This window comes from Rhinichthys klamathensis, unplaced genomic scaffold (genome assembly GCF_029890125.1).
Source record: "Rhinichthys klamathensis goyatoka isolate OS25496 unplaced genomic scaffold, OSU_Roscu_1.1 h1tg000566l_1, whole genome shotgun sequence".
Lineage (NCBI taxonomy): Eukaryota > Metazoa > Chordata > Actinopteri > Cypriniformes > Leuciscidae > Rhinichthys > Rhinichthys klamathensis.
In genome coordinates this window covers 819,801-844,937 of record NW_026607032.1, presented here as the reverse complement: position 1 = coordinate 844,937, position 25,137 = coordinate 819,801, and the positions used below count along the sequence as shown (strand labels likewise).

General features: G+C 37.4%; 2 protein-coding genes across 3 annotated transcripts in view; both read right to left on the bottom strand.

Moving 5' to 3' along the window:
- The window catches only part of ptch2 (patched 2), a 37,463-nt gene extending 27,959 nt beyond the window's left edge, over positions 1-9,504 (bottom strand). Inside the window, exons 1-2 of one of the 2 annotated variants that reach the window (XM_056239477.1) lie at positions 9,084-9,504; positions 2,240-2,432 (exon numbers count right to left, since the gene is read on the bottom strand). In XM_056239477.1, coding sequence (XP_056095452.1) covers positions 2,240-2,432; positions 9,084-9,320 — 430 coding nt within the window. In that variant the 5' untranslated portion in view covers positions 9,321-9,504. Of the gene's footprint in view, positions 1-2,239; positions 2,433-3,937; positions 4,557-9,083 lie in introns of those variants that run through there. The other variant, XM_056239478.1, reaches the window with a different exon arrangement.
- A 1,928-nt stretch (positions 9,505-11,432) lies between these two features.
- eif2b3 (eukaryotic translation initiation factor 2B, subunit 3 gamma) overlaps positions 11,433-25,137 on the bottom strand; it is a 44,700-nt gene continuing 30,995 nt past the window's right edge. The window contains exons 10-12 of the mRNA XM_056239521.1: positions 20,320-20,468; positions 14,773-14,876; positions 11,433-11,604 (exon numbers count right to left, since the gene is read on the bottom strand). Coding sequence (XP_056095496.1) covers positions 11,552-11,604; positions 14,773-14,876; positions 20,320-20,468 — 306 coding nt within the window. The 3' untranslated portion in view covers positions 11,433-11,551. The remainder of the gene's footprint in view (positions 11,605-14,772; positions 14,877-20,319; positions 20,469-25,137) is intronic.

Here is a 25,137-nt window from a genome sequence, read left to right as displayed (position 1 = left end):
ACCAGCCCCCAAACCGTCACCCTACATTTCATTTTATCACCTCTTTCTCACGCCTCACACGGCAAACGAAATCACACTTTCCCAAGAATTATCCAATGATTTAAAAGGATACCTCACCCAAAAAGCTTTCTGTCTTGCATTTTTTAACTGGGACACAAACTAAGATATTCTGAAGAATGTCTCAACTGTCTTTCATTGTATGTACAAAAATACAAACAGAAATGAATTACCATACAACTTTCATAGTCAGATATAAACACTCTGATGTATTGTAGGCCAGGTTGGATAGATATATCTACATTCTGACTTCAATGGCTAATTTTTTTTATGGACAACACACAGTATTCTTCACAGGCTGTCTAAACCCGATTCCTAAACTGTAGGTTCATTTTTATAAGACATCTAAACACAAGGTTGCTGCCTTTTGAACATCATTTGACGGAAGGCGGAAGCAATTACGGGTGGTCCCTGAGGACATGGACACTTGGTGGCCTGTGTGTCATTTGGGTGGGGGCTAGAGCAGAGGTGAAAGAGGGACAGTCACCGCCTCAGGGGTAAGTAATGAGGAGCCATATTCTCCAAAATGCACAGCTGGGCAAGTGTGAGATCCACAGGCCCTGGCTGCTTTACTATTCTTTATAGCTCCCCCAAAAACAACAGATTCAAATTTTTGTGACAAAAAGGTTTTAACGTTTAAAATGTAACCTATCTATCCTTAATCTTTGAAATGGAGCAATGCCTTTGCCATATTAATTTTATGATAAAAGGTTTAGGCTTGGCAGGTCACTGGAAAGTCCTCTTAATATATGCAACTATTTAGCAATCACTAACAGCACCAGAGACCTTTCTAAATTCAATTCCCAATCACACGACCTATTATAAAACTCTTTTGTTTGTCCCTGTGACTTTTTATGTGTATGTGTGCAGAAGTGAATGTGTGTGCCTGTGTGTGAGAACTAACCTCTCCTTGTTACCATACCACTTACTCCCCATTCAACCCAGAGCAGCTTTGTCAATGGGCTATTGGGGGAAACAACACAGGCAGAAACTTTAGAAACACAGGCACTGCCTCTTAAAGGCACAGCGTTCCTTTTCAGCACTTTGGCGTTTCACTCCAGGAGCCCCATGCTTTATGCCTGCTTTACATTAAAACACAAATTTCACTGCCAACATCTGACAACTCCCTTTGGTTTAAACTCCATCTAATGTTCCCACCGGACAGCGTTAGTTCATATATCGCGACATTTACAGTTCTGAATATTTCAAAAGTAATAATAAACTTTTTGCCTTCTTACTTGCTGAAAGCCATATTTTCTGACTATGATATTGTAAAAGACAAAACCAAAAAAAAAACCCCATTATTATATATAAGGTACTACCATTTATTTTTAAATAAACCAATGCTGAGCATGAACATGAACATGTTTTATTTTCAAGTAAAACTACAAAAGTACAAAATAACGACTCCCCTTGTGCGTGTGCATGTTGTGTGTGTGTGTGAAACAGGTGGGTAAACTTCAGCTGTATTCACTTTTTTTTGGTAAAGGGGGGTGCCTTTATTGTTGAATGGAATCCAAGAATAGTGAAGGACCACACAGCGAGCATGAGGGGGAGGGTCAGCACCTCAAAGATGGCTAACGATTCACACACAGCCCATCTGTGCAGGGGATCAGCAGTGTGGCGAAAGCCTAGGGGGCTTAGAAGGAATTTGGCAGTGTGAAAACCAAATAAAGCTGCCTGAAAATGCACAGATAAGTGAGGTGCACGGAAAGGACGTCAAACGGGAAAGGGGAGAAAAAGAAAAACATCAAGCACAGCTCCCACCGCAAACAATATAGGCTGATGGGGAGAGAACAAGAGAAGGCTTGCATGCGCTAGGAAAAAGAATGCTACGTGTGCGTGACAGAAGATATGGAATTCCAGAGGCCACGGTCTATGTCCGCTCAAAGATCCCAAAACTTCATATCAGAAGCCCACACAAGGTCTAGGTCTATATCGCCTGACAACAGCACAACAATCACATTTTCAATCAGTTAAGCTAAGCAAAGACAGTCAAATTGTTTGGGAGAGAGATCTAAAATTAAGTTGCATTAAAAAGGACTATGTAAAACAGTGTCAGATACTTTGCAAAGTGAAAAGTCACAGCATACAGCTCACAAATAACTTGATCCTGCAGATCTCCACACCGATCAGCCCCAAAAACCCACCCACATAGCGAAACATGAAAGCTTGGACTCACCTTCCACCCATAGTTTCTCAATGTCCGTTTCAATGGCAGCGACCCGCAAACCAACAGACAGGGCTCCGAACACTAGCAGTCCAATGAAAAGGACTTTTCCACAGTGTCGCTGGATGTGACAGCCCAGAGAAAAGAGAAAAGCCTGGAACCTCGCCCGAATCCACAGTGGTGCTTTCTGTCCCACAGCTTTCCCCTGAGACACAAGAGAGGAACACTTATTCACATGTATAGTGATGCTATTTTAGATCAGTTGTAACACACGGTGCCCTGCCAGGATAGTGAACTGTCCTGACAACGCACAAATCAATATTTAGAAGAGAGGGTCTTTTTCTTCTTGTAAGACATTTTTAAACGAGACACTGTCTATTTGTTGTCCAGCAGACAATGTAAAAGATGTTTGACTACAAACACAAAGCAAACCAACTGAAAACAATAAGCGAATTACTTCAAAATTCAGTTTGAATACCAGTGTGACAATATCAGAACTGTTTTCTCATTAATCCACCCTAACCTATAGTAAACACTAAAATCTCAACAATTTCATGCGTGTTCCTATATGACATGCCAACTGGCATGAGTTGGAGAGCTTCATAGGCCTGTAAAAATGTTTGTCATTTTGTTATATATTTGTTTCTATCTAACTTGTTGCAATAATTTCTGTAATTTGTAAATTTTTCAATTTTATTTGTCACAATTAAATTAAAATGTTCAATGAACTTGTTGTTTTCGAGTTTAGTGGGTTTAAATTGTTTAAGTGTATTACAGGCCTCGGGTTTCTCATCTGGTCTGGATTCAGTGCACATCTTTTTGTTAAGAAAGATGGCGAACTTTATAATACTTAACAATATATCATACAACATATATAAAAGCTTTAGCCTTAAAGAGTGGAATGGTAAAACATATAGAATCATGTAACCTCAAATAAAAGCTGTCAAACATGTGTTTCTATAAAGTTTAACTATTTCAAAATACTTGGTTCTTCTGTTATAACACAGCAGCGTGTGACAAAGACAGGGATTTCACATTTTCTAGCTGACTATTAAATAATCAAACATTTAATATTACATTTAAAAATATCAGAAATTTAATTCATGTATCCAGACTTTGCAACAACCTCACAAGTGTCCTGTAACTGGAAGTCCTATCTGCAGTAGCCTATAACTGGACATGTTTTGGTTTCACTCATGGGAGTTTTGACACATAGCCAAGCGTTCATGCGCTTCACTGATGCTTTGTCAGATCAAACTTAATCAGTGAATTCCTCAGCAGGAAGCGCGCATTGTCAAACAAACACGCTATATTGTATCTAGACCAACCGGGCTGAACTCTGAGGCAGCTTAGAGAAGTGTTAAACGTGAAAAATACTCAAAACGCGCGGACTGAAGAGCTAAATGAATGGAGACTCGGCTCTCATTCATAGAAGTCGCTGTCCGCACTCATACTTTCATATTTAGCGTCGTTTACTCGCCCTCTAAAACGATTTCCACCTAATAAGCTTTGAGATGTAAATGTTGCCTTTTGATGATTTCCTTCTCACTATAGCCTAAAAAGAGAAGTAAATTCCCTTCAACACTTCCAAAACTACGCTAAAGAACGTAATTAACAGTTCACTGGCTACCTGAAATACGAATACACGAAAAACAACAACAACAACGCAGTGCGTATTTGTGTATATTCCAACGGAAAAGCGTTTGTCACCTTAGAAATCTGTTTTAACGCAAAAGCGGCGTGGCAGTAACTGGGTCTTCGGATGAGGTCTGAGTTCACAGGCGGCGGAGAGCGTGTGTAACTTGGGGGTAAATCTCCTAAAACACCATCGGCCGGTCCCGGGTCTCTGGGATCCGAGGCCATAGTCCAAACGGGAGGCAGAAAAAGCGCAGAAGAAAGTTAAAGACAAACGCGGTGCTTTAGGCAGAGACGATAATAGTAATAATCCAAGATTTGCCACACGCGCATCCACCGGGTTCAGCTTTAAGAAATATTCTCTAGTCTTTCCTTGAGCCAAAGTCTTCCAACTCCATCCCAACATTATGTGCTCGAATCCGTATAGATCCTTCGGTCTTCATTCGTCCAGCTATAGCGCGTAACTCGTTTTAAAGCAGAAGAAAGTCGCGAGCGGATTCCGCCAGTCTACCTCTGATCCTGTTGCAGTAACACTTGGAGAGGTAGCCCCTTTGCAAAGCCTGAAAAGGGTGGTTTGATGGAAAAGTGCTCTGGTTCTCATTGGCCGAGGAAGAGGCAAATTACTTTGCAAACATCTCCTATTATTAGCTGCTAAGCAACAGCTCACCAAAGTGGCGAGAGAGGGAGACCACCCAGGCAGGCAGCCCCTCACATCAGCGCCGGGAGGGGGAAGTGCTAGAGGAGCTCTTTCACTGCACTGCTGCTCCGCTCTGCACATTCCCAATAGCCTCAGCTCGTATTTTAACACGCTATCACACAGGCCATCTATTGATACTACAGCCACACATTTCTTTTATACTGACAGTCGGATGCAGAGGGAGACTTTACAAATTAATCTGCTCTGGCCAGTCATACATAGCTATAGGCTACTTTCAAAAACGTAGGAAAACCAATAAAATAATAGGAACAAGGTAATAAAATAGTATTATTTATAATAAAATTGCAACAATAAATACACAATAATAAAGATGAACAAATGCACTGATTCTGGGATTTTGATGAGTAACAAAATGGCTTGAATAAAAACAATTACTCACTTGTAGTAAATGTATCTTTTGCTTTTGCTTTGTTTGCTGAGCTTAGCAAACAAAGCAATCAATGTCAAAAGAAATGCACATTTTCCTTGTGTGCTAAATGATACACTCAGGACTTGGCTATATTTAAGTTAACATTTAACATGATATTTCTGCTCAAGAGTTTTTCTTTAATTAAAGTCAAAATGGTAAAAAAAAAAAAAAAAACGACAACAAACAATGCACATTGTTACCACTTTGACTATTTAGGACAGCAGTTAAACTTGTCATTCTTTATATCTACCATTAGTACATGATCTAAGGTCTAGGATAGTGGGTTTTAGATATTGCATAATGGCAGGGTCAAGTCCATTCCAAGGCTACTAGTGATAAACAAGATTGTTTGAGATGATTGGTTCAATTATTAATGGATCATTCATTCAATTAAATCATTCAATTAATTCAATTGTACAGCAATGCACAGATTTGGTGAACTTAAGCACACTGATGCAACAACAGTAATTCTATTCATTTTTTGTCAGCAAAAAAAGAACATTCAAGACAAATTATATGCAAACTCAACATAGACACACAGAGTGTGTCATATTCAAATGTGTTATACAGAAGTTGATAAGAAGAGTTCAAGTGCCCTGCTTTTGTGCAAACTATAATCACCGTATGAGCGATTATTTACTTTAATACGGTTGTACTTTAACAGATTTTTTTTAGTATAAAGAACTATTGACATAAGGGAAAGCACAAGGGCATGTATGCGTGTATACTATGGCAACACCGAGCGCATTTCTCGAAATAGTTTAATTTGATGAGGGTAAGGGCAGCTGGGAATGGGAGCTAATGTGGAATCTGAGGAATTGCTCCATGCGGTAGGGGGCCCCTTTAAGCCTAACAAACTGAGGGAGGTCCGGGCCGAGGTCTAGAGGCCTTGGATAAATAAACTGGGGAGATGACCATGCGCTGTCCAGAAATCTGCCATCACACAGCCCCTAAACATAAACGGCCAAAGCCCGTTCCTGCTTGTGTAAAGGTAAGCTCCGAAAGAACGAAGCACGGCTATCAAACGACAGCTGAGAGGCTCCGCAGGCAAAGACGTGTTTATTTTCCTCAAAAGCTTCAGAGCTGAATTTATTTATCTTATAAAGGCATCAGCACCATGAACGAATTGCTTTGAAACAACCAGACAAGTAGCTTCTAATGGTAGTTGACGCCAGTGAGCATCATTACCTTCTGATATATGGTATCAGAAGGTAATGATGCTCACTGGCGTCAATACCATTATATATATATATATATATATATATATATATATATATATATATATATATATATATACACTTATACATATACCTTTATTGGCATGACAGTTGTACTACAATATTGCCAAGCAAAAGGATATATTTTTCATACAGTTACAATAAAAAGGTAATAAGTGTATACATTATATAAAAAAATAAATAATTACATATTTACAATTACAATTACAATTACATATGGAGAATACATAAATTAGTATACATAAAAAAGTATACATAAATATACACATGGACAGAGAGGGAGAAAGACCTACCGCAATGAGAGTGCTATAATTCACATGGCATTTTTGTGAACCTGAACCTAATATTTAGGAAAAAATACATGTTTTGTAAGTAACAATTATCATATTTCAAAGCCAGGATCTTTTCTAATTTAGAAAATGACTCCAAAAGAAGAAAAAAAGCAATATTATATTTGATACATGTTTAGGCGTTAATATTAACATTTGACAAAAATGTTTCTGCCACAGCCATTCACATTAAATAAGCAATGTGGATTTTTTTCCACACAACTAGAGATACTAGATGCCATTGTGCTCGGGAAATATCCTTAAGAAAGGAAGTCAACTTTTGTATTTAAATTGCCAGTGGCTGACTGTTTTGATGTGGATAAAAGCATGGGGCGACACTAGCCTCCAGCTAACATTCAGGACTTGTTTGGCAAATGTTTACAAAGCTTAAAATATTCTTAGCCCCCAAAGTGCTTTGTGACACACTGATGTGTACATGTTGGCATTGTAAGGGTCCATCAGTCTCAAAAGGAAAAGACCCGCCACCCACAGCTACAGATAAGATTAATTATGATAATGTATTTCTTTGCCCTTTGTCATCGTAATGAATGGCTCGCTTAAAAAACTTTTTCAGCCGTCTTTGTTTGTGGCCCTTTAACAGGAGTATTGTTGGGACAAAACTAGCAGGTGGCAAGATGAAATCAGACCCCTTTGTTTTCTTACTGATATCTCTGTACTTATTTAATCCCGTTTGGAGTGCATGTATACATTCTGTATGTATTTAATATAATGAATCAAGCCTTGTCTAAAACTACAAACATACTCAATCCAATGACTAAATTGCAGAAATTGTGCACATCCAAACCAAAAAGGTGGGTGCAGGTGCATGACACAAAAGTAGAAATCTGCTCTCTGATATCACTGCTCCAAATTTGACTCAACAAGCGCAACGTTTTAACCGTTTTTGGATGATTACAAATCCGTTTGCATAGAAGCGCTTTAACTACATCTTTGAGAATCTGATAAGTGTTTTGATTAGTCTATGGCTTCCTTACAGAAGGAACAGAGCCACCAGTCACAGGGGTGTAACATCGCCGGGGTCGTGCGAGATAAACAAGCTCCGATGTTATTTAGCGAGCGTCCTGGGGAGCGTTGTAAAGCAGCCAGTATGTTCATTTCAAAGAGCGCGCAGTCCCTCACATGTCATAGAGGTTATTGGCCTTTACAGGCCACACAGCTTCCATACTGTCTTTGTTCAGCAGTAAGAAAGTACTAATTGTTAAGTGTGTGTGCACTGAAGGTGGGCGTGAGGGTTTGCAGGAGGCTTGTGGGGGATGCGGCGTCTTAAAAGGAGGCGAAAAAGAGAGGAAATTTCGTTTGTGCCTCAAGAACACAGAAGACAAATTGAGGAAGTGTTCTGTTAATGTGTAGGGGTCAGCAGAAAACATGCAGGTTTTCTGCCACTTGGGTGGCCAGCGAGCCTCTCACCACCCTCCACCATGCTCAAGCCTTCAGCCATCTCTCCACCCCTCCCCACCGACTATACACACCGCCGACCCCCAAAACACACACACATTCATACAGTCCCTCAGAGCAAAGGGCTCGACTGTGCCTGTCATTTGGTCAATCAGGTCACTGGCTCTCATGGTACACGATACTTCTTAAGACCTCTGGATGTAACAAGTTGCATAGCTATAACCAAGTCTCTATGATTTATGACAACTCACAAGTAGGCTACAGTACTTACTGCAATTTACCCACAGGCCTGTTCACATTAGTGTCTTGGTTTACAGTGCAGCTTGCATACTCAAACAGAAGCTTCCACGACATCTTTAAATGTACACTTGTATTTATTTTGCATGCTTTTTTGGCATTGGTACAGTGAAAAATACTTCTCAGTGGTAATATGTTTCATAATGCCAAAAAAGCAGGGCAAAGAAATAATTAAAAGAGAAAACAATTAAGAAAAAAGTGAACACATCTGAAATATGTCTAGACACGCACACATTTCAGAAGTTTTCACATTTTTTATTCAATTCAATTCACATTTATTTGTATAGCACTTTTCACAATACAGTTTCAAAGCAGCTTTACAGAAAAATCAATGTTTCTACATTACAAATAATTGTTTATAAAATATTTTGAAGAATTATTTTCTTATTAATAATAATAATAATAAATGGATCAAATTGTAAAATATTGAATTTTTTCAGTAAGACCATTGTATTTTTTGTAAGGTCTCTACAATATAAACACTACCATTCAAAAGTTTGAGGTCAGTGCATTTTTCCTTTTATTTTAAAACATTTTAAAATGGAATGTATTCCTGTGATCTGTGAGCAGTCATTACTCCATTCTTCCGTGTCACATGACCCTTCAGAAATCATTCTAATACGCTGGTTTTCAATACTGAAACATTTTCAATGTTGAAAATTTGTGCTGCTTAATATTTTTGTGGAAAATGTTTTTACATTGTTTTCATAATTCTTTGAGGAATAGAAAGTTAAAAATAATAAATGTGTAGATGGACAGACAGACAGATAGATTACTGACCCCAGTAGTGTGTGTACGCATACATTTAAAATACCTGTTTAAATGGCGTGTTTGACTCAGTTTGAGTCATCTTGAACCTCAGCTTGCTTCCAAACAGGTCTAGAAATCCAGGCTGGAAGCTACACAGACAGCAAGGTGGGCCTGATATATGATCTGTCAGCTGACATCTGATCCCAGGCCCAGGAAAACACAAGCATCTGTCACATTTGGCCCAAAGGGTGGGGAATGACACTGAACACAGCTCCGCACAGCTCCAAACCAACACAGCCATGGGGACTCCAACTCTGGGAGGCTTTGTCTAAATATACAAACCTTTGAAAAACAACTGCTGCCACATCTCCTGAGCCAGGTCTGGTGGTCCGAGCGCGGACACTGCGGCGAGAGGGGGCAAAGGGCACGACATCTGATTAGTTATCACACTGACAAAATGGAGGACACATGTTTCGTATTAGCATGCATTCAGAGAGGGCCTGGGGCATTTGGGGATTTTAATTAATTCATTTCTACTTAACGTGTGCAATGTATCATAGGACCAAACAATCTTATAAACATTATGCGTCTGCAGGGGAAAATTTATTATATATAAAAAAAAAAATTTATTAAGCCACTATTTGGGGGGGATGTACCTCAACACTACTGAGGGATCGCAATAAGCTTAATCTGCCAAAAGTCTTGAATCATAATGAGAAAAGGGAGGACGAATGGAACAGTGACAATCTCATAAATACACATATTAGTTTATGGATTTAAAGACAGAGATGTCACTGTGAACTATTTCAATACGCCCCAAAACAAAGCTTCCGCTTGAAGACATTGAACGTGCAATCATTCCACCGGTGACACTAAATGACTCGGATTGGCCCTAAAAACAATAAGTTGGAATAGTAATGAATCACACAGAGAGTCAGAGCTTCTTCCTCAGGCTCTGAATCCATCGTCACCAGGGAACCTGGGACCTGTAATTTAAGAGATGCACAAGTGATGGAATGCTATAAATCGTTGACAGCAAAGAGGGAAATCTTTAGGAAGTGCTCCTTTTAGGCATTTTGTGAAAGCCTGCAAGTATTGGAGAGTAAAAGAAACTGTTAGTAGTCCCTGTCTGACTGGGTGGTCCATTTCTTTCAGTCTTTTTGTGTACAAATAAACTTATCCCCATTGTGGTTATCTGTTCCTTTCAGCACCAGAGCATGCAGTCCCAGTCACGGTGGTCACGCAGATGGGTGATGGGATATCCACTGGACAAACAACCACAACCAAACTACACAGACACCCACCAAGATCAACAACTCCAACCACAATTTCAATATATCTTTTCAATATATCTAACACTTTATATGCAGTTATACCACATAACTCAGATTTATGAACGCAATACCACGCCAATATCATGAAATATATATATATATATATAGTGCTGGGTAGTAACTGATTAATGTAATGTGGAGTAAGTAATACAGAAATTAAATACTTGTAATTACATTACATTACATTTTAAAATACTCATAATCAGAATAAAGTTACGTTTTTTATTAATTACATGATTAATTATTATAATTAAATCACAAAATGGCAGTAAATTATTCAGAATTCTTTGATTCTCCCTAATTCTTTATAGTCAGGCGCCTATAATTACATGGAAAATTGAGGCGCTGCATAGCATAAACAATTAAAATATTTAATCTTTGTTTTTTTGTTTGTTTTTTTATAATTTAACTTGATTTAATTAAGCTTTTCATACATTTATAAATCAACTGTTCCTTCCCAAAACCTAGTTCGCTAAACCCTGATGTAATGTTTAATGCACTTCATTTGGTCAACAAAAAGTATGATACTATTCAAATCAATGTTATAAATAAGTAGGTCAAAGGTAATCAAAAAAGTACCGTAGTCCGATTAAATTACCCAAAACCTGTAATGTAATCGATTACATTACTAACAATTGTTTTTTAAATGTAATTTGTATTCAGTAATTATGTCAGTTCTTTATTTTATCATTACTTACAAAATGTTTGTTTATATTTTAATAATGAGATTTAATAATGAGATTTTAAGTTAAGTGTATTTATTATTATTATTAACATTAGCACTAATAACAACCACAACAATACTAAATTAATTAAAAATAATAATTAACATCAATTACATTTTAATATTAACAATTGGATTTTAATAATAATAATAATAATAAATTATACTAATAATAAAAATGACTTAAGAAAATACTATTAATAATAATAATAATAATAATAACATTAAATTGATTGCATTATTTTAATTTTAACACTTTTAAAATGGTATACATTTTTAAAATGGTACTTTTCGCAAGCGACTGCACATACCAAACCGGTGAGAGAGAAAAAAACAAGAAAAAAACCCAGAAGTGTTGAGATAAATAAATCCATTTTTATTTGGACATGTAAAAAATGGATCCTGTGCAGGGGTTATGCACATGGAAGCAGGTTGATCTGGGCGTCTTCAAGCCTGTGATCCATCTCCAGGGTTCTAGATCTCCATGAGTTGGTCTGATCCAACGATGACCTCATTGGTTCTTTCAGCTGTGAGGGGACAGAACAAGATTCACAGAGTGAGTTGTCAGGCATCTGCCGTGCCTCAAAGGAGATGAGCTGTGTGTTCTGTTCAGATTCAAAACTCTGCTTTAATTCAAACGAGTCGCTTCAGCATTGTATTGATATGATGACTGTTTCAATGAATCAAAAGATACTGTAGCTTAAGTTTAAACTAAAAAAAAAATATATATATCTAGAGTTTACCTTTGTGGGCCATTCCATCACATACTGACAAGCAAACAGTTTACAAATGTGTCAGGCTTATACACACTCGCTTAGAAAGGATGATATCCTCTTGCCGAATGTGGCTATTCCAAACTAAACGTTTGAGAGCAAGATTAATGATCCATATAAAGACATATTTTAGTGTGAAGGAATCCGCACAAAAGACTGTTTTTGTGTTCTGAGTTTGGGGAAAGACAAATAGAGCGTGCTATGCCAGAGAGAGAGAGAAAAGAGCGAGCGAGAGGGACGAACACAAAGAGAGAAGGTTGGAACAAGGGAGTCTAAACAGTCTGAGGAAAGGTACATGTCATCAGCCTCCGTAGCACCTGCAAATCCATTGCACCTTACAACACGGTGCCAAGCGGCAGGCCGGGTGGTCTTGGCCGTACAACCCCGTCTCCAGGACCTGTGACGCTTTTAGCAGCCATAACCCAACACGCTCGATCCCCTAAGGACAAGGATGCTGGGAACACAGGACCTTATAGAGAAAGTGTTCGGCTAGAGTTTATGAGATGTCTATCACTCCTTTGTGGCTAACACACGCGAACAGCCAGTAGCGGTAAACAGGACGGGAACAGAAAGAGTGAGAGTGAATGAGAGAAAGACATTGAGACGGAAGAGAAAGAGAGAGTGTGTGTGAAGCTGACTGTATTAGACCACCATAGTGGAACAACTATAAAGTCTACTAAGAGTCGTCTAATCACTCAGCAGCTGTTTAAAAAGGTTACAAGTGTACCAGAGTCCAATGTGGGGGGAACATATAAACTACAAGTAAATACAAATCTTTGCATGTACTGATTATGACTGATCCCGACAATTTTTATGTTATAGCTGACAATACTTTTGATGGATTTGTCTGTAACATACGTTTTCATACAAAAGCTCTCAATCTAGAATTGCATATGCTCTAAGTGTAATCAGACATTAAAATAAAATGTAGACTGAAAACTGGCGGATCTCATGTGGAAATGTCCAGGTATTGACCAATATTAGCACTTTATTATTTATTAGGCCAAAATCAGAGACAGACAAAACCAACTTAAACAGTATAGGCCATTATTTTTCAGATGAAAAAAGAAGAAGAACATTTTAAACATCATTTAAGAACTGTGTGTTATACTTCACCCAAAATAATAATAATAAAAGAACATAACCTTTGGACAGTATAGTGTATACAGAATAGTTTTTGGGTCAGTTAGATTTTTTTTTAAAAGAAAATCATTCTTTTTTCAGCAAGGATGCATTAAGTTGTGACAAAAGTGACAGAAACATTAGAAATTTAAAACATTAGAAACATTAGAAATATTTTTGCTAAGATTTCTAAATCAAATAAATGCTAAACAATGCTAATCAGCATATTGAATTGTAATAATATTTAATTGTATCACTGTTTTACTGTATTTTTGATCAAATAAACACAGCCTTGGTGAGCATTAGAGACTTAAAAAAATACTACTGAATGGTTGTGTAAATATATGTATAAAATCCCAACATTAAAATAAATAAATAAATACATAAATAAAAACTGCACATTAACAATGAATTACACTATTTAAAAAAAAATCTAAATTAATTACACTATTTTGATTATTAAATGCATTTCCCCCTCCACATGAATGGTACTAAAATTATGTTTTTCCTAAAGAAATATATAATTTCTCTTGATTTTAGGGTGAAATATGACATCGTTTCTTGGAAGTTTTCATAAGATTCAACTGCTAAGCACTTTTGTAATCCGTCATTGAAAAAAGCCCACTGTTTGAATTGGGAGGGGGGTGGGACTTGATATTGTCTCCTTCCAATATGGGCCTAGTTAGACTGATATTGTTGATACAGTAACTAATAAATAATTTTTCAAAACAGCTGATAGACGATCACAGTATATGCTATACAAAGTCTCTAATATCAATTTTGCTTCCAAATAGTTTTGAAATTTTAAACATTACACCCTCTGAATAGCTGCACAAAATCTGCCATAACATTTAAGCTCAACTCTTTAACCTTTCAATTTTCTTGCTCAACCTCAAAGGAAAATCAGCCTTTTGATTTCAAAAGGGTAGACACATCAAAAACAAGCAGCGACTCTTTAATGAACTTAATTTCTTTCTTTGACTTAACGTGTGTACAAAGGAGCGAGTGTCAACCTCAGCTACTGGAGGGAATTTATTGCAGTTATTATAAGCAATGCTTTTTAAATAATAGGTTACATTAACCTCTGCTCTGGGTTTTTCTGGGATAACTTTGAATCGTGGTTTCTTGCTGCGCTTAAAGTGCTGAAGCCTAAGGGCGGGTGTGTGTCGGGGGAAGTACAGGGGGTCTAACTTGTAATTTGGGATTTCTGGGAGCACTTCAATAAGCCTAAGCATTTTTAGAGGTTATGGCCAACTAATCGAGTCCTGCTAAAGAGTGATGATGGAAGGATGGGGGATGGAGATGTAGAAATGTTTCAGGGGAGGGGTTAGAGCGGGTCAGTCGAGGCAGCAACACCCTGTTGTTCAGTCAATTAGACTGTGCAGCCTCTGGACATCTTAGGGCCGCCTTAAGGCACTGTCATTGATGGAGAGGTTAGAGACCAGGCGCGGACCACCCGGAATACAAGAGCCTGAAGCCACACACACACACACACACACACAAATAGACGCACACAAACCTTGCAGTGATCTAAGACTGCGAGGATTAAGCATATTAAAAAATAAAGCTCAATTGTACACACAAGCTTAGGTTTTAATATGCTATTAAAACAGATTAAAACGCACATACACACACAAGATCACACAAACGAAAAGGCAGACATGGGCGTGAGAGTGCACACATAAACACAAACACAAAAGGCTGGATTTAAAATGAACACAGCGGAACTACAGAAGTTTAGAGTGTGTGTTTTTGTGCGTGTAGTGTAACGCGCCGAGCGCTGGACCGCAGCGTTCTCACCCTCTGGCTCTACACGCTGGCCGCTCCCCACGAGACAGTACTTGATGTCGGCTCCGCGGCCAATCACTGCGTTGTTGCAGATCACGCTACCTTGGATGTTACACCTGCGGGGAAGAGAATGAGTGTCATTTCAATGTCCATACAACAAACAACACACACACTACTGTTCAAATGTTTAAGGGTCAGTAAGATTTTTTCATGTTTTTGAAAGGTTTCTCATGCTAACCAAGGCTGCGTTTATTTGATCAAAAATAATATTGTGAAATATTATAACAAATTAAAATAACTGTTTTGAATTTAATACATTTTAAAATGTAATTTATTTCTGTGATGCAAAGCGGAGTTTTCAGAATCATTACTCCAGTCTTCAGTGTCATATGATCCTTTAGAAATCATTGTAATATGCTAACTTGGTGCTTATGAAGTTCTTATTATTATCATCATCAATGTTGCAGTTGTGCAGATCTTTTTTTGTGGAAAATTTTTTTCAGTATCCTTTGATGAATAAGAACAGCATTTATTTGAAATAAAAATGTATTTTGTCTTTACTATCACTTTTTATCAATTTAATGCATCCTTGCTATAAAAGTAAACAAAAGTATTATTTCTCTAAACAAATGAAGAAAAAAAAGTATATATATATATATATATATATATATACACATCATTTTCATTTGTTTAAAGATATATTACTTTTGCTTACTTTTATAACAAGGACGCATTAAATTCCACATTTTATATATACAATATTTTATTTTAGGGCTGTCAAAGTTATTGCATGCGTTAAAATAATTTAACGCAAATTCAGCAAATAAATTACAGAAGTACATGAAGCTGCGTCACGCAGTTAGATGATCTTGGAAGTCGGGAGTTTATCCCACTGAGCATCTACAATGGTCAAGCACATGTAACCCTGCTAGGTGGAAATTTCTATTCTAACCCTTTAACCCAATTTCACTTCTCTGTTTGCGATCAGATCATTTTAAGCCGCTAAACTCTGGGAAAGTTTTCAGTCTAATTATCCATTAAGCGACAATTATCAATAATAAAAAATAATTTTATCGAATTATTCATTCAGTCGTAGTGTGAGTCCGTTATATTGATCTGCAAATAAACTGTATGTGTGCTCTCGAAGCACTGATTGCAAACTGTATTTATACACAGACACATTTCAGTACATCGTTTCCACACATATTCAGGATAAAGATTTTATCTGTCATTTGTATGTTGCAGTGTTTCATAATTCTGAATGGATCTGTGTGCTTTAGTAGACATATAATGCAGTCAGGTCAAGACAGGTAGTTTAGGTTTGTTTTTTGGGCTCTCCATGTGGTTCTGCTCAGTATCACATCTTGACAGGTCTAAAATGTAAACTAGCTCTCACACATATACTGCACACTGAATTTTGAAGTTTTGTTCTACAATGTTTTCATGGGTGTTTTGGTATGCATAAATTTATGAGGACTCCTTATATCATTTGGTGATTTGGTGTCCTTTTGGAGTCTCCAATTGTCCTTTTTTGGAAAGACACCTAAATTTGCCTTGCAGAAAATACACCTTTGTGAGAATCATCCAGCAAATGATGACAAAATAAACACGTTAAACAAGATAAAAGATATTTGCTTGATTTCACGATAAGTATGCAATTAATCGCACAAAAGGGTGTGATATATAAATATAAATATATATATAAATATATATATATATAAACATATATACACACACACGTATGCATACATACACATACATACACACACACACACATAAATGTCCAAACTACATTTTGAGACTGTCATACTGGTTAATATCCACTTCTACTTAGCGAGTTAACAAAAGTGTTTTTTGTGGTCAAATAAATGACCATTTAACATTGACTGGATATTACAAAGTCCATAATCGCCTGACCACCAGTCCTAACCAAACCATTCTTATGGGGCTGTTCACATAGTTTTGACTTCTGGCTTTCCAATTCACTGTCAATAACCCATTTTAATTCCATAATTTAGAATATTCAACAAGAAATCATGTAGGGTGGAACATGAATGGTGAAATGTGGACACTACATACCAGAATGGAGCCAGACCGGATGTTTGCTAAAACAATGACTATATAGCTATTTGCGCAAAATGAACGTTGTCTCAGAGGAAGAGCAAGTTATTACATTTTGATTAAAATTTACAGTGATTTCTTTGGAATAACACGGACCAATGAATCATTCACAATAAGACATGGAACATTTGTTTAGAAAGTCATTTTTGTTGGCTTTAAATATTGGTTTATGCACATATGCATCAAAACAAAACAACATCTGAAAAGTCTTAAAAGATGTCTAAAGCCACGGTCAGATTAAACTTTGAGCATATGAAAGTTGCGAAACCTCTTCCGACACTGCAACGGCCGTGATATGACGTCACAGCGTCTTTTTAAAAACATAAATGCAACACATAACAAATATAATATCAAATCCAAAATGTAAGATCATACAATCTACTCCACTTTCCTGCAACACTGCATGACGTGACTTATTGGTTATATTGGTCACACGGCTTTACATAGTAAGAATTTGCAGGTTGGAGTTTACCAAACCTGTGAAACATCTGCGCATGAGCTTGCGTTTCTCTCCAGCATTCGTATGAGTATGAATGGGAGTCAATGGATGAAAAGCGTAGTGTGACCGCCCCTCAAGTCCAAATTTTAGAGGGGTATCGAGATCTGTTCTACTCCATTGCACTCCATTTAGCAGTTTTAGAACTAAAGAACACGTCTTGTGTAAACTTCTCCATCCCCAACACTAGATGTCAAGCAGTAAATACTTTTCTACATAAAAAAATAATACAGGACGTGCATTAGTAAAGAACCACTGACAGTGCTTAAATGTAACATGGCTTCTTAAAAACAAAAACAAAAATGTTTACATCTAGAACTTTGAGCAAATTGAAGGGCTGATATTTGTGTATGAGTTGTAGACAGCGAAGTGCTTGGGAGCTAGGCTTTGAAATGAGTGTAAATGGACACACACACCCCTGTGCTGCTGTCTGTTTACACCAAACAAAGAATAATATTTTCCTGGGATCGCTTTGGCACCATAAAACTTTATTTGCACAGTTTTATGTTTACTTGGTTTGCCTGGGCCAACTCTTAACTTTTTCTGCACTCTCTTGCGGTGAAGCATATTTACCACAAGTGTTCAGCTTTCATGTCTTTTTGCTAATTGCACAGCTGAGGGTCTTGTCCTTTCCTCACCCGACCCTATTACATCCCCCTCCGCATCACCACCACGCCAATCTGAAACCTGATACCTCAATGTTTTCACCAGGCTTGGTTTATTTTCCTTTAGGCGGCATTAGCATATATATTAAAAACAACATCGTCGTCTGACGTACAAAAGTGTTTTAGTGCTACTTTCTGCGGTTTAGCGTCCGAATGTCACAGGACCTATAGGAAGTGCCATTTCACACTCTCCCCCAACCATAAAGCAATGCAAAATTTACAACCACAACTTTTTATTCAACATATTCCAAGATTTTTGCCTCACGGAACAGGGACAGCGGACAGGGCGTCCCGTTTTCCAGATCAAGGAGCGTCGGACAGTGCGGCCGTGTTGTAGCTGACGGAGGCAGGTTTCTATTGGCAGCTACACAGGGCGCTCTATTCAGGTGCACGGGTGTGTACAAGAGCGAGAGCGAGCGAGCGAGGTTTGAAGAAAGAGAGGGAGCGGGTGTGACAGAGGGGGTAGTTGGGAGATTACAAGGATTGGAGTTTTGAACAGAGAGACCACCAAAGATGTAGTTGCTGAAATACCACTAATTACTGACACTATGCTCCTCCTTGCTGTGACCCCCCTCCTCGCCTTCCACCCACACAAGCCACCATCAGCCCCCCCATCAACCCGACCTCCCGAGCTTTGTAAACAACCACTCCTACATGCAAACAAAGGGCCGAAAAATGCAAGTGCCGCTTTTAAATGCCAGGGATTTCCTAATCCCTTCTTACTTTTTTATGTTTTGAAAGAGTTGCTGTTCCTTTCTTTCCTTCCTCTATCTTTCTCTATATTCTTTCACTGTGCACAGGCTTATTCGTACACGAGGGCCGCCACATTGGCTCCCAGCCAAAAAGTGGTTTAAACCAAAGCTCTTCCCTTCTGTCTCTACCTAACAGGGTCCTGATTTGGGACAGTTTGTGTTCAAATGGCAAGTGAGATCGCCATTAACCCAAATCAGCTTAAATCTAAATTGTTTTGGGCGAAAAAAAGTGGAGTGCAAAGAAAAAAATTCCATTGTTCATTCACAAGTCTATGATCTCAGAAAAGAAGCATGCGAGTAAAACCCTTGAACAAGAGTCGGCCGGGTTTAGCGAGATGTGAATGTTTGCTGAGGCTTCTTTTACTCACGAGCATGTAACACTTGTAGCGAGACACTTGTTTCTTTGGGAATCATTACATCTACATTCATCACTTTTCTGTTAATTTGTTGTACGGGGGGACTGTTCAGGGTCAGCGAACACATTTAGGGGTCTGACAACGCTAGTTTCTGCTTTTTCTCAACACAACAAAAAGCAGCAGCATCCACCCCAACACCACCCGCAGGCAGAAGCGGGTCAGACTCTCTGTGCATTAATTCTACGTCAAGCCCACTTTTAACCTAACGGACAAAATCTGAACTTTTGTTTCTACATGCTGGACATCTCATCCAGACCACTAAATAGTAAATACGCTGGAGACAGCCAATCTGTCTGTCATCCTAGACTGTGGATGGTACAGGACAACATAGGGGTGTATTAAATTGCAAAAGCTTTGTGCACTATGTACATTACTGTTAAAATGTTTTGGGGTCAGTCATTTTAGATTTTTTTTCAACATGTATGGATTAAATTAATCATAAGTGACAGTAAAGAATTTTGCATTGTTACAAAAAAAATTCTATTTAAATAAATTCTGTCCTATTCATCAAATATTCAGCAACCACTTTCAAAATTGATAATAATATGACATTTCTGAAACACCAAATCACCATATTAGAAGGATTTCTAAAAGATCATGTCGCACTAAAGACTGGATACAAAAATCTTTTCAACCCCAAACTTTTGAATGGCAATATATGTTTTACTTTATCTAAATTTAAGATCGATATACCAATCTCGCGAATAGACTCCGTCTGAAGTCTGATTGATTTAAGCAAATAATGTAATTCAGATCATGTTCATTTTTAAAAAAGTTTCCCCACTATTCCCCAATATGTACAGTCAGTTGTGATCACTGGATAAGGATCATGGAAAATTCATTGACTCTTCGTTCAAAAAATGTTCCCAGAAGTCTCTGCAATGTATATGACATCATTTTTATTGCAGAAACATCATTTAGTTATTTATTTAATTTATTTAGTTTATTAGTAGGTCTATGTTTTCAAATATTATTAAATTTCACCATTCAAAGAAACCAAATAACGTTACTTTTGTTAAACATCCTGTCTGGGTTTGATTTAATAAATAAATTACCCATTAAGAGGCTTTTTCTGCATCATATTCTCACAAACAGTCAGAATCACTTACCCTTCTTCAATAGTGACTCCATTCATGATGATGGAGTTGATGATCTTCACCTTCTCCTTGATCGTGGTTGATGTGCCAACATTTGAACGCTTGATTGATGCCTTGTCTAATATCTGACAAGATGGCCCAATAATGCTGTCACTTCCAACCTAATAAAAGAGACGGCATAACTTTATTTTAGGAGTAATGTATGGAGTGCAATCTCCATTGGGAAATTGATAACAATATCTTATAAACCTTTAAAGACAGACCTACTGTGAGCTACAAGGTTGATATTCCATGGTATTTGCTTCTGCTGAAACTGTCAGCCAGCATTATTTCAGCTTATTTTTAAAATAACTGTATTTAACAGCAGAATTCCTGGTGGAAAAACTACATAAAAACTTTTTACACCAAAAAAGTCCTTTAGTTCCACCCACTCCCACGATTGGCCTCTATGTAAGCACTGTGAATGACTAAAACCGAGACTATCTTTCTATGCTCTCAAAATACTTAAATGTCTGTGTGTGTGTGTGTGTGTGTGTGTGTGTGTGTGTGTGTGTGTGTGTGTGTGTGTGTGTATATATATATATATATATAAATATATATATAAATATATAAATATATATATAAATATATATATATATATATATATATATATATATATATATATATATTAGAGCCCGACCGATATATCGGCGGGCCGATATTATCGGCCGATTTTAGGCATTTTCCTAACTATCGTTATCGGCATTTATAATGGCCGATAAATGAATATTTTAAAAAATGCGGGTGCGGTGATTCATGTAAGGGTGGCGCTGCAAATAAAGCACCTAAAAGCTGTCACAAGAACTGGCAAAAGTAATGATTATGAATACAACAAATATAGCAAGGAGACATTTTAATTGTTTATTAATAAACAAGTGTTTTCAGTCAGTGTCAGCCAAAGATGAAGTTGACGATGCTGACTCGCGATCTTCAGTGAACGCGTGCCAGAGAGAAATGCACATTTCATACGATTACATAAGTCTGTCTGTCTTTCCTTTTGAATTGTTCGGTTTAAAAGTAGACATTTCAATATAGATATATTTCAATTCTCAGGTCTATACGCTGAGTTTCGGTTCATGAGACGAGCTCCAGTTCACCCGCAGGCGCCTCCGTGTCGAGATTATCTATCGTCTGCTATATTTACTTCTTATAAATTAAATCCAGGCAAATGGTTGATGAAACATTGATTAAAATTAAGATACAATTAATACAAAACGAAATTCACTTTGAAACGAAAGGTTTTGTGCTTTCTGTTTGATGTCTATGTGAAAGTTTCAAAGCATATTTTAGTGCCGGTTTCAGAGCGCTCACGTCCGTAGTGCTGAACTGTCGCGTCTGTAACATTGTTTTTTCCTCATAAATTTGAACACGAAAAATAAAATAAAATAAAATGAATATTTTATGTAGCCTGTAGAGACTGAGAGCCAACCCTTCTTCATCCGGTGGGTAGTAGCCTACTTGTGATTTGCGCAGTGTAATTCACAGAATAGATTTCTCTGCTACAAGCCTCTGTCACGTATTGTGTGAGCTTGTGACTATTGCAAGCACGCAGCTGAGAAGTCCTGATTATATTGTCTGCTATATTTAGGCCTACTTCTTATTTATTAAGGCAATTGGTTGATGAAACATTGATTAAAATGCGTGGCGCGAGCGATCTCCGACAGTAAACTGATTCTGCTTTGTCTAGGGTAAACAGCTGTTGCGACGCGAGTAGTAACGGCCGCGTCCGGTGTAGACACAGTGTTAAAGCTCATTCTGCCTGATAACGCTACGTTACAACATCAAGCAATATTCCAAAATGTATATAATTATAACACTTTATATAGGGCCATTTTGCATTAAGAGTAGCCTAGTTTCACGTTTAGTACATTTTGCTTACTAATTATTTAAAATAGTATAAAAGTACTGTACATATGTAATTAAAAACGTTTTCATTATGATATTATTAATTTTACTTTAGTAAAAAGATCTGAGTTCTTCCTCCACTGGTAGAGATTAGAGGAATTAAGAGTAAAAATAGAAGATAATAAGGTTTTGTCAGTGACACTTTTTATATATTTATTGATACAAGTTATGACTAAATTAAAAGACAAAGTCGTTAGTGAAGATTATGCAACAGTATTTAGAATATAATATAATATAATATAACATGCAATGCAAACTAGTTTGGTTACAGCTCAACTGTATAATTCTCATTCTATCATTCCCCCTGCCTCCATTACATATCTGTGTCACACAAGTGTTTGATTACCACATTTGAGTGATCATTGCAAAACGTGTTTATAAAATATATTTATTCTGTTTATAGCTACTGTGTAAAGTACCCATCAAAAGTTTGTATACACTAATAGGAAAGTGTCCAAACTTTTGACTGGTATACTGTACTATAATACACATAAATAATATTGCTACTGTATTATAATATACACATAAATAATATCGGCTGATATATCGGTATCGGGCTTTTTTTACTCCCTAATATCGGTATCGGCATCGGCCCCCAAAAATCCATATCGGTTGGGCTCTAATATATATATATATATATATATATATATATATATATATATATATATATATATATATATATATAAGGGATGAGTCACGGTTTTCGAATATGCGATTAGTTGATTTTATTATAGAATATCGAATAGGTTGTGTGATTATTTTCTTTAAAAACATCCCCATGTTTTCGGTTCTGATGCGGTGGTGACACGTTCATGTAACCAGAGGGTGGCGCTGCCAATAACGCATCTAAAAGCTGTCAATCAACTCTCAGACAACAGAAGAAGATACACATTAGGCTTGTTTGAGATGAGCAAAATCTGCGCAGAACCGATCACCGGTGATCAGCGCGAGATGCATGCCGGTTAGAATGAAATTAAATGATGTCATGCTGACGTGTGTCAAAAAACTCTTGCGACCGCAAGGCGCACGTGTCGGATTCTGCAGCCGCGCGCAGTTGCTCTCCACCGACTGCGCTGATCAAAAGCACGATGGGAAACGACTTGTTGACGACACAGCTTAATGCTCATTGGTTTAAACAACCATGATGTATTGTTCTCTTTTAAAATGTTTTTAAAACTCTGATATCATCTTTTATGTGTATACATATGTTATGTGTGAACTCTCTGACAGTGCGATATGGGTTATGTGATGTCATTTTTATTAAAATATATATAAATACATGTCTGTATTAAGGAAAAAATTATTGATAAACATGTATTTGGAATGTAGCCTAATTAAATAAGTACTTTGGATGTCTTGTTCATTATATTTATTTTCATATAAAAGCAAACAGAACTTAAATTACATCCAGTTTATTAGCAACACCGTGCACGGGCGTGAATCCCGCGATATCAGTCTTTGATCTCGCAGGTGTCAGATCCACTGCGAGAAGAGAGATCTGTCCGTCTTGCCTGCACTTTTTTCACTCCTCCTCTCACTGCAGCCGCCTACTCTCACATATATTTCAGGCGAGGCAAGGCGCATCTCAAACAAGCCTATTGTCTTACACCAGAGCATGTGAGCGGAGTGGTAATATTTCATCCAGAGCGGCGAGCGCCTTTCAAAAGATTCCGCTCTGTTCGCTCAACCCAGAAATGCCCTTTGTGATAGGCTGGTTAGAAAATATGTGAAATAAGTAGGGCTGCCTGTGCACGACTAAAGTTTTCTAGTCGACTAGTAGTTGTTCATTTAAGCCATTAGTCTAATCGCATATTTATAACATATAATATATTTAATTGAATTACTTAAATGTATATGGGAGATAATACTAAACCATAATGAGCGTTTTCGTAATATATTGCCTATTCCGCATTTCAAGCGCACGCGTAAAGCTTGCCACAAGGAACCGGCAAAAGTAATGATTATGCATGAGACACTTTAATTGTTTATTAATAAACTAGTGTTTTCTGTGTCAGTGTCGGCTGCAAAGATAAAGTTGACGATTCTGACTGCCATCTTCGCAGTAGTGAACGCTCTATAGAGAGAAATGCACACTTCATAAAAATTATAAGCAGAGAGTAGCCCGTTTCTTTTCTTTTTGAATTGTTTTGTTTAAAAGTAGACATTTCAAGCTTTCAATAGATATATTTCTCAGGTCTGTGAGGCAAGAAGCCAATACGCTGAGTTTCGGTTCATTTATGAGACGAGCTCCAGTTCACGTCAGTGTTTCCGCTACATTCATTCTGCCGTGGCGGGCCGCCACACCTAAAATCATCCCGCCACGGCTGCAGCTTCTCGGTCCGATATTGTATGTGTTATTGTTAAGCCCCACTAAAGGCATACAAAACATTGTAAAGCACCATAAAGTTTTCGCACTATATTCCAAGACTTCTAAAGTCATTCAATAGCATAATGTGAGGTAAAAATGTATATTTAAGTCGTTAAGTTAAAGTTAATGGAAACTCATCTCTCCTCAGTCATTCTCCATTCAGCATTCAAACAGCACGTCCCGTTCGGTTATGACAGTAACACGACGACACTCTCTTCAAGATCAATGTTCCCATTATTATACTTTATTTGTAGATAAAGGTCTATAGTTTGCATAAAATTACTTTCTCTTGCTGGAGTTTATCGCTTTCTAAATCACATTCCTTTCTCCCGGGTGTCTGTTACTACAGCACTAGAGAGCACTACGAATTGTTCTTCACGCACACTGTAACTGAAATTTAAAACTGTTAAAAGAAAAGGCTCAATAAACTGTTGCATAGATATAATACATTAAGCATAGATAGATATAATCTCTTCGCTTTGTGCTTTGAACTTTTCAATGCGAAGTGCTGCGCGCTG